At 40.3% G+C, this 12,504-nt stretch overlaps 1 protein-coding gene across 1 annotated transcript in view; it reads left to right on the forward strand.

Moving 5' to 3' along the window:
- Positions 1 to 12,504, forward strand: part of LOC126473149 (huntingtin) — a 516,516-nt gene that overhangs the window by 284,261 nt on the left and 219,751 nt on the right. Inside the window, exon 32 of the mRNA XM_050100007.1 lies at positions 10,203 to 10,447. Coding sequence (XP_049955964.1) covers positions 10,203 to 10,447 — 245 coding nt within the window. The remainder of the gene's footprint in view (positions 1 to 10,202; positions 10,448 to 12,504) is intronic.

The raw sequence follows: 12,504 nt of genomic DNA on the forward strand, positions 1-12,504 counted from the left end.
ATTTTTGTGCAATATATGCAATGGATTTAATGAAATACTCTTAGTTTAACACACTCACAAAATTTGCAGAAAAAATAACTCAGAGCAACTATTACATTCTGCTCTCTTAACAACTGTGAAAAAATTGAAAGTCAATCTTGCACATCTTCACGCATTCATTGCAAATCTTGGTACAGTAATTACACTTCACACTTTTACTACTACTACCACTATTATTATTTATTTATTTTTTAATTTGTTTTTATTTTTATTTATTTATTTATTTTTTTTTTTTTGGCAGAGTGCAATTTGAAAGTATCAGTACCTGTGGGTTAAAGGAACTGAACTAAGAAACTCCCTCCATTACTACTAATGAAATACTTTTTTTATTGAATTTATATCCGTAGTGATATTAGTTTTATGGGCACTGAGCCATAGCCTAAGACATATTTCTTAATGCCAGCTTCATGCAGCTGAACAAATTTTCGTACTGTGTCTTTATAGCTTCTGATTATTCTCTCTTAGTAGGGGATAAAAATTTTAGACAAAACATTTGTTAGACAGCAGTCTAATATCTATAAAACAAATGTCACCAAGAAACTCTACCTGTTTGGCTTTTTCTATAACAAACACATACTTCAAGAAAAGGCAACCACTCACCTGTAACTGACTGATTTGTGGTGCATAGACACACTCAATAGAATATAGTATTTACACTAACTTTCGAGTCCTTGCTCTTTCTTAAACAAAAGCACACACGTTGACATTTACACACACTGCCACACAGACACCCAAACGCTTACACCTACTGCTGCAGTGTATTGACATACAGTGGTCATTAGATCCATTGCGGGGTCAGATCGTAGTCTAAGCTAAGTATAAAAATGTTGTTCAGCAATGAACACTGCTACTAGTCAACTCTCCCTGGATGGCAACCGACATGTTTGGCTTGGGTGCTTTTGCATTTTTTTGCTTCCAAATTCAAGACCAAGTGAATCTTGTTTCAACTGTGATGTCATTCACAGAACTTGATACATCATGCTCTAAATATAAACAATTCTTTAATTCTACTTTAGGTCCCAAGCCCATATCCTTAAAGCATTCAGCAGTGCCTAAGTTTAGTAGAGCACATCGAGTGCCTTTTGCCCTGTGCGATCAAGTTAAAGTGAAATTAGATAGATTGCAAAGTATGGGCATAATAACCAGTGGGCAATACTCATGGTCATAGGTAAGAAGCTAAATGGATCACTGAGATTATGTGATAATTTTAAGTCTATCATTAATGATCAACCAAATATCGATCTGTATCCAACTCCTTCTGCTGGAGGAATTTTTGGCCAAATTGGCTGGGGGCTGTTACTTTTCAAAGATAGATCTCACTGACACCTACTTTCAGTCACCTGTAAATGATCAGACAAAACAGTTTCTAGTAATTAATATGCCCTTCATGGGGCAGCCTGCAGATGTTCTTTGAGTGGCTCCAGTCCAATGGTCTGCATTGTCATCTCAACAAATGTTTTTTTTGAGCCAAGGGTCAAGTACTTAGGACATATATTAAGTAAAAGAGGGCTCAAGCCTGTACAGGATCATGTGGAAGCAATCTCGTAAAAGCCTCAAAGAGCCACAGTCTTTCCTGGGCAAAATGTATTATGTGAAATTTATTCCACATGTGGCCTAGATTTGCCATGTGCTGAATCTATTGTGTAAAAAAGGTGTTAAATTTGTGTGGTCATAGTTGTGCCAGACAGCTTTCTTGCAATGTAAAAAGTGGTGTAGATTATACCTTTGTTTAGCAATATTGCATCTGGGCAAGTGCTTAATGTTTGCTTGCCACTGATGTCTCGGATTGTGGGACTGGTGCAGTACTGTGGCACAGATATGCTGATGGCACAGAGATGCCATTGCCATTTGCATCTAAAACATGAAATGCGGCATAGAGAACTTATTTCCAAATAGAGAAAGAGGCATTAGCCATCATCTGTGGTGTCAAGGAGATTCGTGTGCATCTTTCACCTGATCGCCAATCACAAGCCTCTTGTTTTGCAATTCTATCCCCATCAAAACTTCCGGATAATGCGCAATGTTAAGCATTGTTGTGTAATAACTGTACCTATGAGATCCATTACTGGCTCACCACACAGCACTGAAATGCTGAAATACTTTCCCAGTTGCCGTGTGGACCAGATGCAGAGTTTGACAAGACTGAAGTGCCACGTTTTGCCATAGACACAAATCAGAGGTACACCCTTGATGAGATCACAATTAAAGTGCAGGAAGTAGCAGCAGAAACAGGCTGTGATCCACTACTGTTCGGGATGATGTCTGCTGTACAGTGGGTTTGGCCAGAGTACTCGTCTACGAACCCCAACCTGGCACGACACATGTATTTTTCATTATGGGACTGTCTTACCATCACTGATGGTGTCATATTGAAAGCCATGTAGTAGTTCGTCCCACATTCCTTTCCCACACACTAAAGCTCCTTCTCACTGCACATTGGGGAATGTGATGAATGAAGGAAATAGTGGGGCATCATGTGTACTGGCTTGGTGTTGGTGCTGCCATAGAATATTCCGCCCAGTACTGCCAGGCCTGCACCCAGCTTCAGTCGGCCCCAGCACAGCATTTCAACCCTTGGCAACGCCCTGACCACCCTTGACAAAGAGTGCATGATTATTTTGCATGACATTCTGGAGAGCAATGTGGTTGCTAGTTGTCAGTGCCCTCTCCAGTATTCCACACATTGCATGGGTAGCTGCCACCACCACAACAGCCACCGTCCCAGCCCTCCCATACCTATTTGCAGTATTGCGGTAGAGGGGGCACCTTCCACTATGGTTACCAACAATGGCCCTCAGTTCACAGCATATGGATTTCATGATTTTTATAAATCCTATGGCATTCTGCAGCTGATCACTGCCTTTTTCCATCCCGCATCAAATTCAGAAGTTGAGCAGGTGGTGAGGACCTTCAAAATGCAGATGCACAACATAACAACAACAGCTGAATGTGGTGAAGCATGCACCAGCTTTCTCACTACCTACTGGTCCACATAAAAAAGGACGTAACTTGGTCTAAATTATCCTCTTTGACCTGCTACACCCAGCTCTGTGGACCCCCACCAATGCAACAGGCATATTACCACGTGGACTTTCAGCCAGGACCCTGAGCGGGCCCAAGGTATCATTGTTGGCAATTGGGGGCAGCAAGTGTTTGACATTTTGGCTGGTCAGGAGCGCCTAGTCAGGCATCGAAATCACCTCTGGCGCAATGAGACGTACTGCTCGTGCTTCCCCTCAGCTGCCAACTCCATCCCCATCAACACCGGTGATGCCTCATCTCACAACTGGGCAAGTGAGCCCAATCCGATATCCCCATCTCCACCTTGACCAGCATCAACTCCCCTGCAGGCAGAATCAAGCTGTGCCCCAGAACCCATATATCAGCAGGGACCTCTCACAGACAGCACCCCCCTCTGGTCTACCCAGTCACACTGAAGAAATACCGCTGGAGCGTTTGGTGGGGATCTCTCTCTCTCTCTCTCTCTCTCTCTCTCTCTCTCTCTCTCTCTCTCTCTCTCTCTCTCTCTCTCTCTCTTCTCTCTCTCTCTCTCTCTTCCCCTTCTCCCCTCCCCCCTCTCTCCTCCCCCTCTCCCCTCCCCCCTCTCCCCCTCCCCCCTCTCCCCCTCCCCCCTCCCCCCTCCCCCTCCCCTTTCCTTGATGAAGTCAGTATAGGCTGGGCCATTTCTGTCTCTACGTCCCAATTAAAAGCGAGAGGGCAGTGATTAAAATTCTCCACTTAGTTCAAATATCAGTGGGGGGGACAGCTCAGATATAGTCAGGCTTCCTACTAAGGCCATGGCTTGTTCTTGCGAGGGGGACCACTGCAGACACTTTGTGTGGGCACGTAGACTGACACAAGAGTGCAGGTAAATTCTGCAGCCTGACACTTGCCAGACAGTCTCACTGGTTTCTTGAAACCTTTGATATGCACCATCAATTAGTTGATGATTGCCTTTGCCTGTATTACGCATTGATTCACATTGCTTCCTGGACTATTTGTGCACACTTACGACGACTTTGTTATGCTCTGGATTTTCCTTTTGGTTAGCTGTTCACTTTGTGAATTTTAGCATCATCAACCTCGGGAACCACCTGTCTGTGTTAATGGCAGCACAAGTGATCATAAACTGTGTTCTATATACACAGAGCAGGATAGAAAATTGTCCTTTCTGCCATTCAGGGCATTGAACAGCCAGCATTTCTTGAATCCTAGGATGAAAGAGTTTGATGATACCGTTTGTCATGAAGGGAGAATCCATTCACACATAACGCTTTTTAATTATGCCTAGCTGGAGTGAATATTTTATCCCCTTCAGAAAGCCAATGGTAATAGTGTTTTTGGAGATGTATTTAAATGCACCTGCTGTTTTGAAGTCATATCTCAAGGTATAATGATGGGATTTGTCTTCAATGCTACAACTTCATTCTTTACTTCAAGTGACTGTTAAAAAGCATCCAGTGCCAGTATATATTTCTTCTGAGCAGCACACTAGGTCTGAGATTCCAAAAAATCATTAATTCTGTTGTCATCCAGCCTTTTTCTAGGCAGTAAATTACTAACACCATCGGCAAATTTTCCTCTGGTAAAGTTTTATGCTTCAGAATAACATGATATGCTACAGAATAATGTGATATTTGGGGAAGGGGGGAAATCTTTCATCCCTTTGCAGTAACCAATAAAATCATGGTAATTTCTTCTTTTTAATTTGCAGTTCTAAAGAGAGATTTTTCATCCCATTATAGTACACTGTTATAGAGCTCATCCCCAAAAGTTGGGCATCTTATCATTGTTGCTGATGTATGGAGAGTCAGAGTGTTGCTGTTCTGTTTAGTATGTGCGTTTGGAAGTCTATGGATTTATCATTTAAAATCTTCTGGCAGTCTCTGTGCAAATGCAATACGTTGCTGAATAGAGGGGCCACATCTACTTGTAAACCTGCATAGTCAATTGATAACATGCACAGAATTTTGATGCCGTATGTTTGAGGTCTCCACAATTTCTGAGACCTTTTCCTGGTTTGTTTGTCGAGAGATAGGTATACTGTCATTCCTTTTATGTTATACAAAAGAAAGAACTCCAGCTTTGAGTTCAGGATATTTCCCAGTTTGCGGTCCCTCTGTAGGATTTTCTTGATAAAATGACAGTTTAAATGATATTCTCCATTGGCACTCATTGTCCAAACCCTACTTTTTGTCAGCTTCTCCATTAGATGTACCCTCTGCATAACAGACACTGTGAATTTGAAATTTGCATCATAACTGCACTAAATTCTGAAGTTTGTTGATGATTTTCTTTCGAAATAACCTTTAATTGGTGAATACTAAATTCTGCTCTTTATGTAGAGAAATCTGTGTTCATCTTCTCGCATAAAATAACAGAACAGTAAGCTTGATAATAGTCACAATCTAAATGACATTTGCCAGCAATCAAAGTTGGTTACATTGTTACCTCATATTCAGTGATTAACACATTGTTACTCCATTTCTCTCTAAGGAATGAACACTGCAGATGATGCTTCAATGATGCAAAAATATACTTGGCACATAAGATTTGCTAATCCTAATATTTTTTGGCCAAAAGAGCAGCTTTTATTTATCCAATTGCCAGAAACACTGAAATAAGAAGACAGAACAAATAAGAGGACAGAAACATGATACAAACTATACTGTCTCCCTAAGTAAAGAGACTTTATGATGTATATTTTGCATTTCTTGCTTTTATGTTTTCATTTTCTTCAAAGGCAAAGATAAAATGTGAAATGGTAGCCCAGTGTAGAGCCTGTGCCTACTGTCATGTATTTTTGAAAAAAAAAAAAAAAAAAAAAAAAAAAAAATATATATATATATATAATAATAATAATAATAAAAAACAGAAGATGCTTTTCCTGTTTCTCAGTAAGAGGAAGGTTTCGCTCTCAATTAATGACATTAGGAAGGTAGATGCACATTATTTTAAAGTGTATTCAGCAGTAGCCATTTTGGTTGTGAGAATATGTAAAAAGTTTGTATTTTTTATGTGCATCGAAGGAAGAATATAATATTATTTTACCAGTGAAAAGTTGTATGCATCACTATTACCAAGTAGTACTGCAATATATAGAAAACCAAGAAGCCCACCTGTGTACTTCAGAGTTATCATGAAAATCCGGCCGGCCGAAGTGGCCGTGCGGTTAAAGGCACTGCAGTCTGGAACCGCAAGACCGCTACGGTCGCAGGTTCGAATCCTGCCTCGGGCATGGATGTTTGTGATGTCCTTAGCTTAGTTAGGTTTAACTAGTTCTAAGTTCTAGGGGACTAATGACCTCAGCAGTTGAGTCCCATAGTGCTCAGAGCCAGAGCCATGAAAATCCGATTACAACATTATAAAGGAATCAGTCAAGATATTGTAGGTAGATATGGCGATCGGACGTAGTATTATTAATTGGTAAGCATAAATCTAGAAGAGAAAGACTATTTCATTTATGTGGACCTTATATGATAAGATTTTGGCATAGCTCAGCTTATTGTGCTTGTCCGACACACCAGAAAATTTCATAAGAGACAGTAATCAAAATTCCAATTTCAGATCACCTCTTTATTATTTTCTTATCTGCCATTAATTAATTTCATCATTTCCATATATCTAAATTTTATTATTTATTATATTATGAAGTGGCGATTGTGACAGGACTCAAAATTAGATATATGGAAATAATGAAATTAATTAATGGCAGATAAGAAAATAATAAAGAGGTGATCTGAAATTGGAATTTTGATTACTGTCTCTTATAAAATTTTCTGCCGTGTCGGACAAGCACAATAAGCTGAGCTAATCTTGTAAATGGGTAAAAAATCTTATCATATTAGTTCCACATAAAAGAAATAGTCTTTCTCTTGTTGTAGATTTATGCTTACCAATTAAAAATACTACATCCGATCGCCGCATCTACCGACAAAATCTTGACTGTGTCCTTTACGTTGTTGAAATTGAATTTTCGTGATAACTCTGAAGTACACAGGTGGGCTTCTTGGTTTTCCATATATTGCAGCACTACTTGGAATAATGACTCGTACAACTTTTCAGTGGTAAAATAATACTATAATTTTCCCTCGATGCGCATAAAAAATACAGACTTTTTACATATTCTCACAAACACTGCTGATTGCACTCTAAAATAATGTGAATCTGCCTTTCGTCATTAACAGAGAATGAGTTCTTCCTCTTACTGAGGAACAGGAAAAACATCTTCTGTTTTTTTTTTTAAATTTGAAAATTGAAAATATATGGCGATAGGCACAGGATCTACACTGGGCTACCACTGCACAATTTATCTTTGCCTTTGAAGAAAATGAAAACATAAAAGCAAGAAATGCAAAAGGTACATCATAAAACCACTCCAGTCTTCTGACAGAAACATAGCATGCATACAAATGTGACACTCCCCTTTGCCCTGCGCGCACACGCGCATGCCCAATCACTCACACACACACACACACACACACACACACACACACACACACACACAGACATTATTCCCCAAAACTAAGTAGATAGACACAACAAACCTATGAGTACATGAACTTTTCCCCAAATCCATTTCTCTCCTCGCACATCAACATTCTACATGCTTCCCAAAACTCATAAATTTAACAATCCTGGATGCCCCATTATAGCTATTTACTGTGCTCCCAATGAAAGAATCTCTGATCTTGTCAAACAAGGTCTCCAATAGATTTTACATAACCTCGCCTCTCCTATTAAAAATATGAACCACTTTCTCAACTCTTAATGAATCCAACCACGTGGATCCCGATTCACCACTGTTGATGCCACTTCCCTAAACACCAACATCCAACATGCCACTGACCTTGCTACTATCAAATGTTACCTTTCCCAATGTCTTTCTAACTCTAAACCCACCATCTTCTTTTTTTTTTAATACGTTTATCTGATTACATCCTCACACAAAACTACTTGTCCTTTGAGGGGAAGATATATAAACAAATTTTTGGTGTGGCCATGGGCATCCATGTGGCATTGTCCTACCGCAATGTGTTTGTTGGCCGTCTAGAGGAAAGTTTCCTAGACTCTCAGAACCCCAAACCCTTTCTCTGGTTCAGGTTAATTTATGATATGTCTGTCATCTGCACCAAGGGCCAAGACACCCTGTCCTCATTCCCCTACTGCTTCAACACTTTCTCTCCCATTTGCTTCATCTGGTTCTCCTCAGCCCAACATGCCACCTTTCTGGAAGTTGACCTCTACTTTCTGATGACTGTATCTATACTTCTGTTAATATCATACTCACTAACCATCAACAGTACTATCATTTTGAAAGCTGTCTTCTTTTGAACACCAAAGTGTTGCTGCCATATAGTCCGGTCACGCATGGATGGTATGTCTGCAGTGATGAGAACCTCATGCCAGAAAACTGAAGGTCTCGCTAAGGCTTTTACAGGCAGGCACTATCCTCCAAACCTAGTCTGTAAACAGATTTCCTGCACCGTATCCTCAGTATCTCTAGTCCTCCCACCATCTTCAAGAATGAACAGCAAAGGAATACCCAGCTCATCATCTAATATCTGCCCAGACTGAAGTAACTTAACCATGTCCTTTGCGAGGCTTTGAATATCAGTCATTGTGCACAGAAAAGAGGGTCAACTTACCCACAATTATTTTCCTCTCTCGTAAAGTGATATTCTGCCGCTGTCATCCAATTTACATCTCTTTATCACACCCACTCCCAAACCTATTAGTATACAGGTCATATCCCTGTGGAAGGGACTGGTGCAAGACCTGCCGGATAGTTGGCCATTATGGGTATTGGTGACATGAAACATATGCTGCCTTTGTCAGTGCTTGTGTTATTTTGGGCCATATTGAGTTCAGATACAGGAAATTTACTACTTCACTTTACCAAATGACCAAATCATTAACATTTTTGAATAAAATTCTTTGGGTTATTAGGCCATGTCATTGTGTAACAGTAAAAAGGCAAAAGTGATGGTCAGATTGTTTTTGCAGTAATTGTTTTCAGTGTGATAAAACTGCTGTGTGTTGGTGGTCTTTCATATATACCATCCTGTTTCAGTTATCATTTAATAGTCTATGTCACTACTGCGTAATGTCACTTGACAGTCCAAAGTCAAGATCTCTGTAGCAAGGTTGTATGAGGGGGTGCCCAAAAAAACCGGAATAATATTGCTGTGGGCGGAGCTTGTATAGTGTGCATCTCTGCCTCTATGCGTGTATAGTGCAACTCATTGCCAGTTCAGTGCCGCCTGTGTTGTTGACCTGGCTTGTTCTGTTCATATGGAGTAATTGTTTTTGGTAGCTCTGTTTTGTTCTTGTTCCATTTTTTTATGATGCCAGACTTAAGTGAGCAACGTGTAGCTGTGGAATTTTGTTTTCCACCCAGTAAAAATGCTGCTGAAACTGTTTTAATGTTGAAAATAGTTTACCAAGATGATGCTATGGGAAAAGTTCAAGTGTGCGAGTGCTTTGCATGATTTAAAAATGACGACATGTCCATTAATGATAAACCTGTCCAGTACATCCATCAGCTGCCTGAATCATTCAGGCTTTGTTCCCCCAGATCAGACCATCAATCAAACCTTTAATGTAGAAGTTTTAAGAAGACTGCACAACAATGTTTTTCAAAAGCAACCCTATTTGTGGCAGACAGGAGACCGGTTCTTTCACTGCAACTATGCAATTACACACACAGCCATCTCTGTTGTACAGTTTTTGGCTATAAATGGCATGGTTCCGCTGCCCCATGCACCATACTCACCTTACTTGGTTCTGTGCGACTTTTCTTATTTCCGTGCATGAAAGTGGGCATGAAAGGACACTGATTTGACAACATTGAAGAAGTCAAGAAATAAATGAGGGAGGAGCTGTCAGCCATTTCTAAAGATGATTACAAAAAATATTTCAAACAGTGGAAGCACCATTGGGACAAATGTATTAGTTGGAACGGAGTGTATTTTAAAGGGGATAATACTGTTCTGTAAACAATTTGAAAATATATATATCTTTTGAAAAATAATTCTGGTTTTTCTGGGTACCTCCTTGTAATTCAGTTTCCTAGTGGTTTGACCTCGGCTGTACGTAACAATTGTTACTGCTGAAGTTGTAGCAGTTCCTTTGTTTGCTTCACTGTTTTTCGTTATTCTCAGCCAAGCCAAGTGTCGCGGCTCTTGCACTGCCTGGAGGGAGTGCACCCTTCACAGAGTGGTCCGCTACTGCAGCTGCTGGCGACGAAGCTGCTGTCCCTGCCACAGCTCGCACTGGCGAGGCAGGCTGCGTCACTGGCTGCCCGCCGTGCCGAAGTGCTGCTGGCTCTGGGCCGGGAGCAGGCACAAGCACAGCTGGCGGCGGAGGAGCTGCAGGCGCTGCTGGCGGAGCTGCAGCACCATCGCAGGTGGGCTTTACTTTGCACGGATCATTGTTTTACGATTACGTGTCAGGACTAGCTCACATTTGTAAGCAGTCTTCCTCTTACCCTGACTGCATTTTCCTGGGTTGAAGTTTGCCATCTGCTTTACCGATGACAAAGTCTGTGTAATCATTCCTTTCCATTCTGTTATTACACCCAGATATTTGTGTTTTCCGGTTGTGAATCGTTGACATTGTAATTACAGTATACTACTTTTCTGCTTTGATAGAAGTGTACAGTTTTACATTTGTGGATGTTTAAAACAAGTTACCTCTCTTTGCACTTTGTTAAAATTTGATCAAGATATGATGGAATATTTGTGAAGCTTTTTCCTGTACTTCCTGATAGATAAGGACATCATCTAGAAAGACCCTGAGGTTACAATGCATATGGTCTGCTAGGTCATTCACTTACAGCATGAACAACAACGGCCCACACACTTCTCATGGACAAGCTTGCAGTTACTTCTACTTCTGTTGATGACTCTCCATCGAAGATAACTAACATGACATGTCCTACTTTCCAGGAATTCCACGAAATCCTTAAACCTGTTACAAGTTGTAAAACAGTAGTACCGTTTGACGTACCACATTACATCTGAACTAAGAATACACTGCCAAGAAGGGGGAGGGATTAAAACATCTTAAAAAATGATTCTATTTTGATCCAGTGAAGTGGGATGGTAGATCTACTGATAATGGCTTAAGTGCCACCTGCCAACAGCTGGCATGGTGGCCTAACTATTAGAGTGCTATCTATGTCTGCGATTTAAAATGGAATGCCCATGGTCCTAAGGCTCAATGTGGCGCAGATGTTAAGAGCAACCAGGCACCGTGTCATGCGCTTGTGATACCTACAATCCATTTATCAAATTTATCTGCTGCACTGTACCTATAAAGATGAGGGCTCTGGTAGATGGCGCAACAGGTGCCGTGCTATGTGCACAAGTCATGTGCCCACCGCAGGTGTCTCCAGGGACTGGCCTGCGCAGGTGCCAGTGGCAGAAAATACTAAGTGTAGTGCATCAGCGACCTGGTGCTGCGGTACTTGTCCAAGTATTATGTATAGGGTTATAGCAGTGCTGAATTCAATTAAAATAAGAGGAAGAAATGGGAAACATATTGATTGAGGATTGCTACACTAAATGTGAAGATGCTGGATAAGAAAGGAAAGTTAAAAAAGATGAAGAGAGAAATGGAGAGACATAATATCAGTCTTTTAAGGTAAGTGAGGTTCAGTAGGAAGGAGAAGATGAATTTGGATTGGTGAAATACAAGGTATTTTACAAAGAATCAGAAAGGAAGGAAAATGGAGTTGGAGTTATATGCAGGAAGCATTAGACAAAATACAGTAATGGTTATTCCAGTTAGTGACAGAGTATTAGAGGTGAAACTGAAGAGTAACTCTGTGGCTACATCAATCATTCAAGTTTATGTGCCAATATCAGCCGCAAGTAAAGAGGAAGTGGACAAAATATATGAGTTGAGTGAGGAAGTCTACAAAGAAAACTGGGAAGGGCAAGGAAGAAATTAAATGATGGGTGGCTTGAATAGTACAGCGGAAAGTGAAGAAGAAACAATGCAGCTGGAGACCATGGCCTGTGAAAGACCAGCGAGAGGGGAGAAAAACTGATAGCCTTCTGTGAACAACTTGATTTCTGGATTGTTGTAATGGGAGAAACAAGAATGACATTAAGCAGTGTAATGATTGTTACTGCAGTATAAAGATTATTTTGCTAGGATAGGGCTCTTCTTGATGAAATTTACAGAACTGGTTGAATTAATGAATTTTGTACCTCTTAGTGTTGTTTTTTCTTTGTCTTTACTGGCAGACACTGTAAAACTAAAAAACATTCAGTTTCAGATTTCTTAATTTACGTGCAGCAATGCTTCCAGTTCTCCTTTTATCATCAATGATTTAAGGCTTCTCTATCTATGCTCACTAGTTATTAGTGTTGTGTATTCAATACTATTATTATTATTATTATTATTATTATTATTATATTACTAATACTACATTTAGTAGTGAGTATGAGATAACAT

This window comes from Schistocerca serialis, chromosome 4 (genome assembly GCF_023864345.2).
Source record: "Schistocerca serialis cubense isolate TAMUIC-IGC-003099 chromosome 4, iqSchSeri2.2, whole genome shotgun sequence".
NCBI classification, from domain to species: domain Eukaryota; kingdom Metazoa; phylum Arthropoda; class Insecta; order Orthoptera; family Acrididae; genus Schistocerca; species Schistocerca serialis.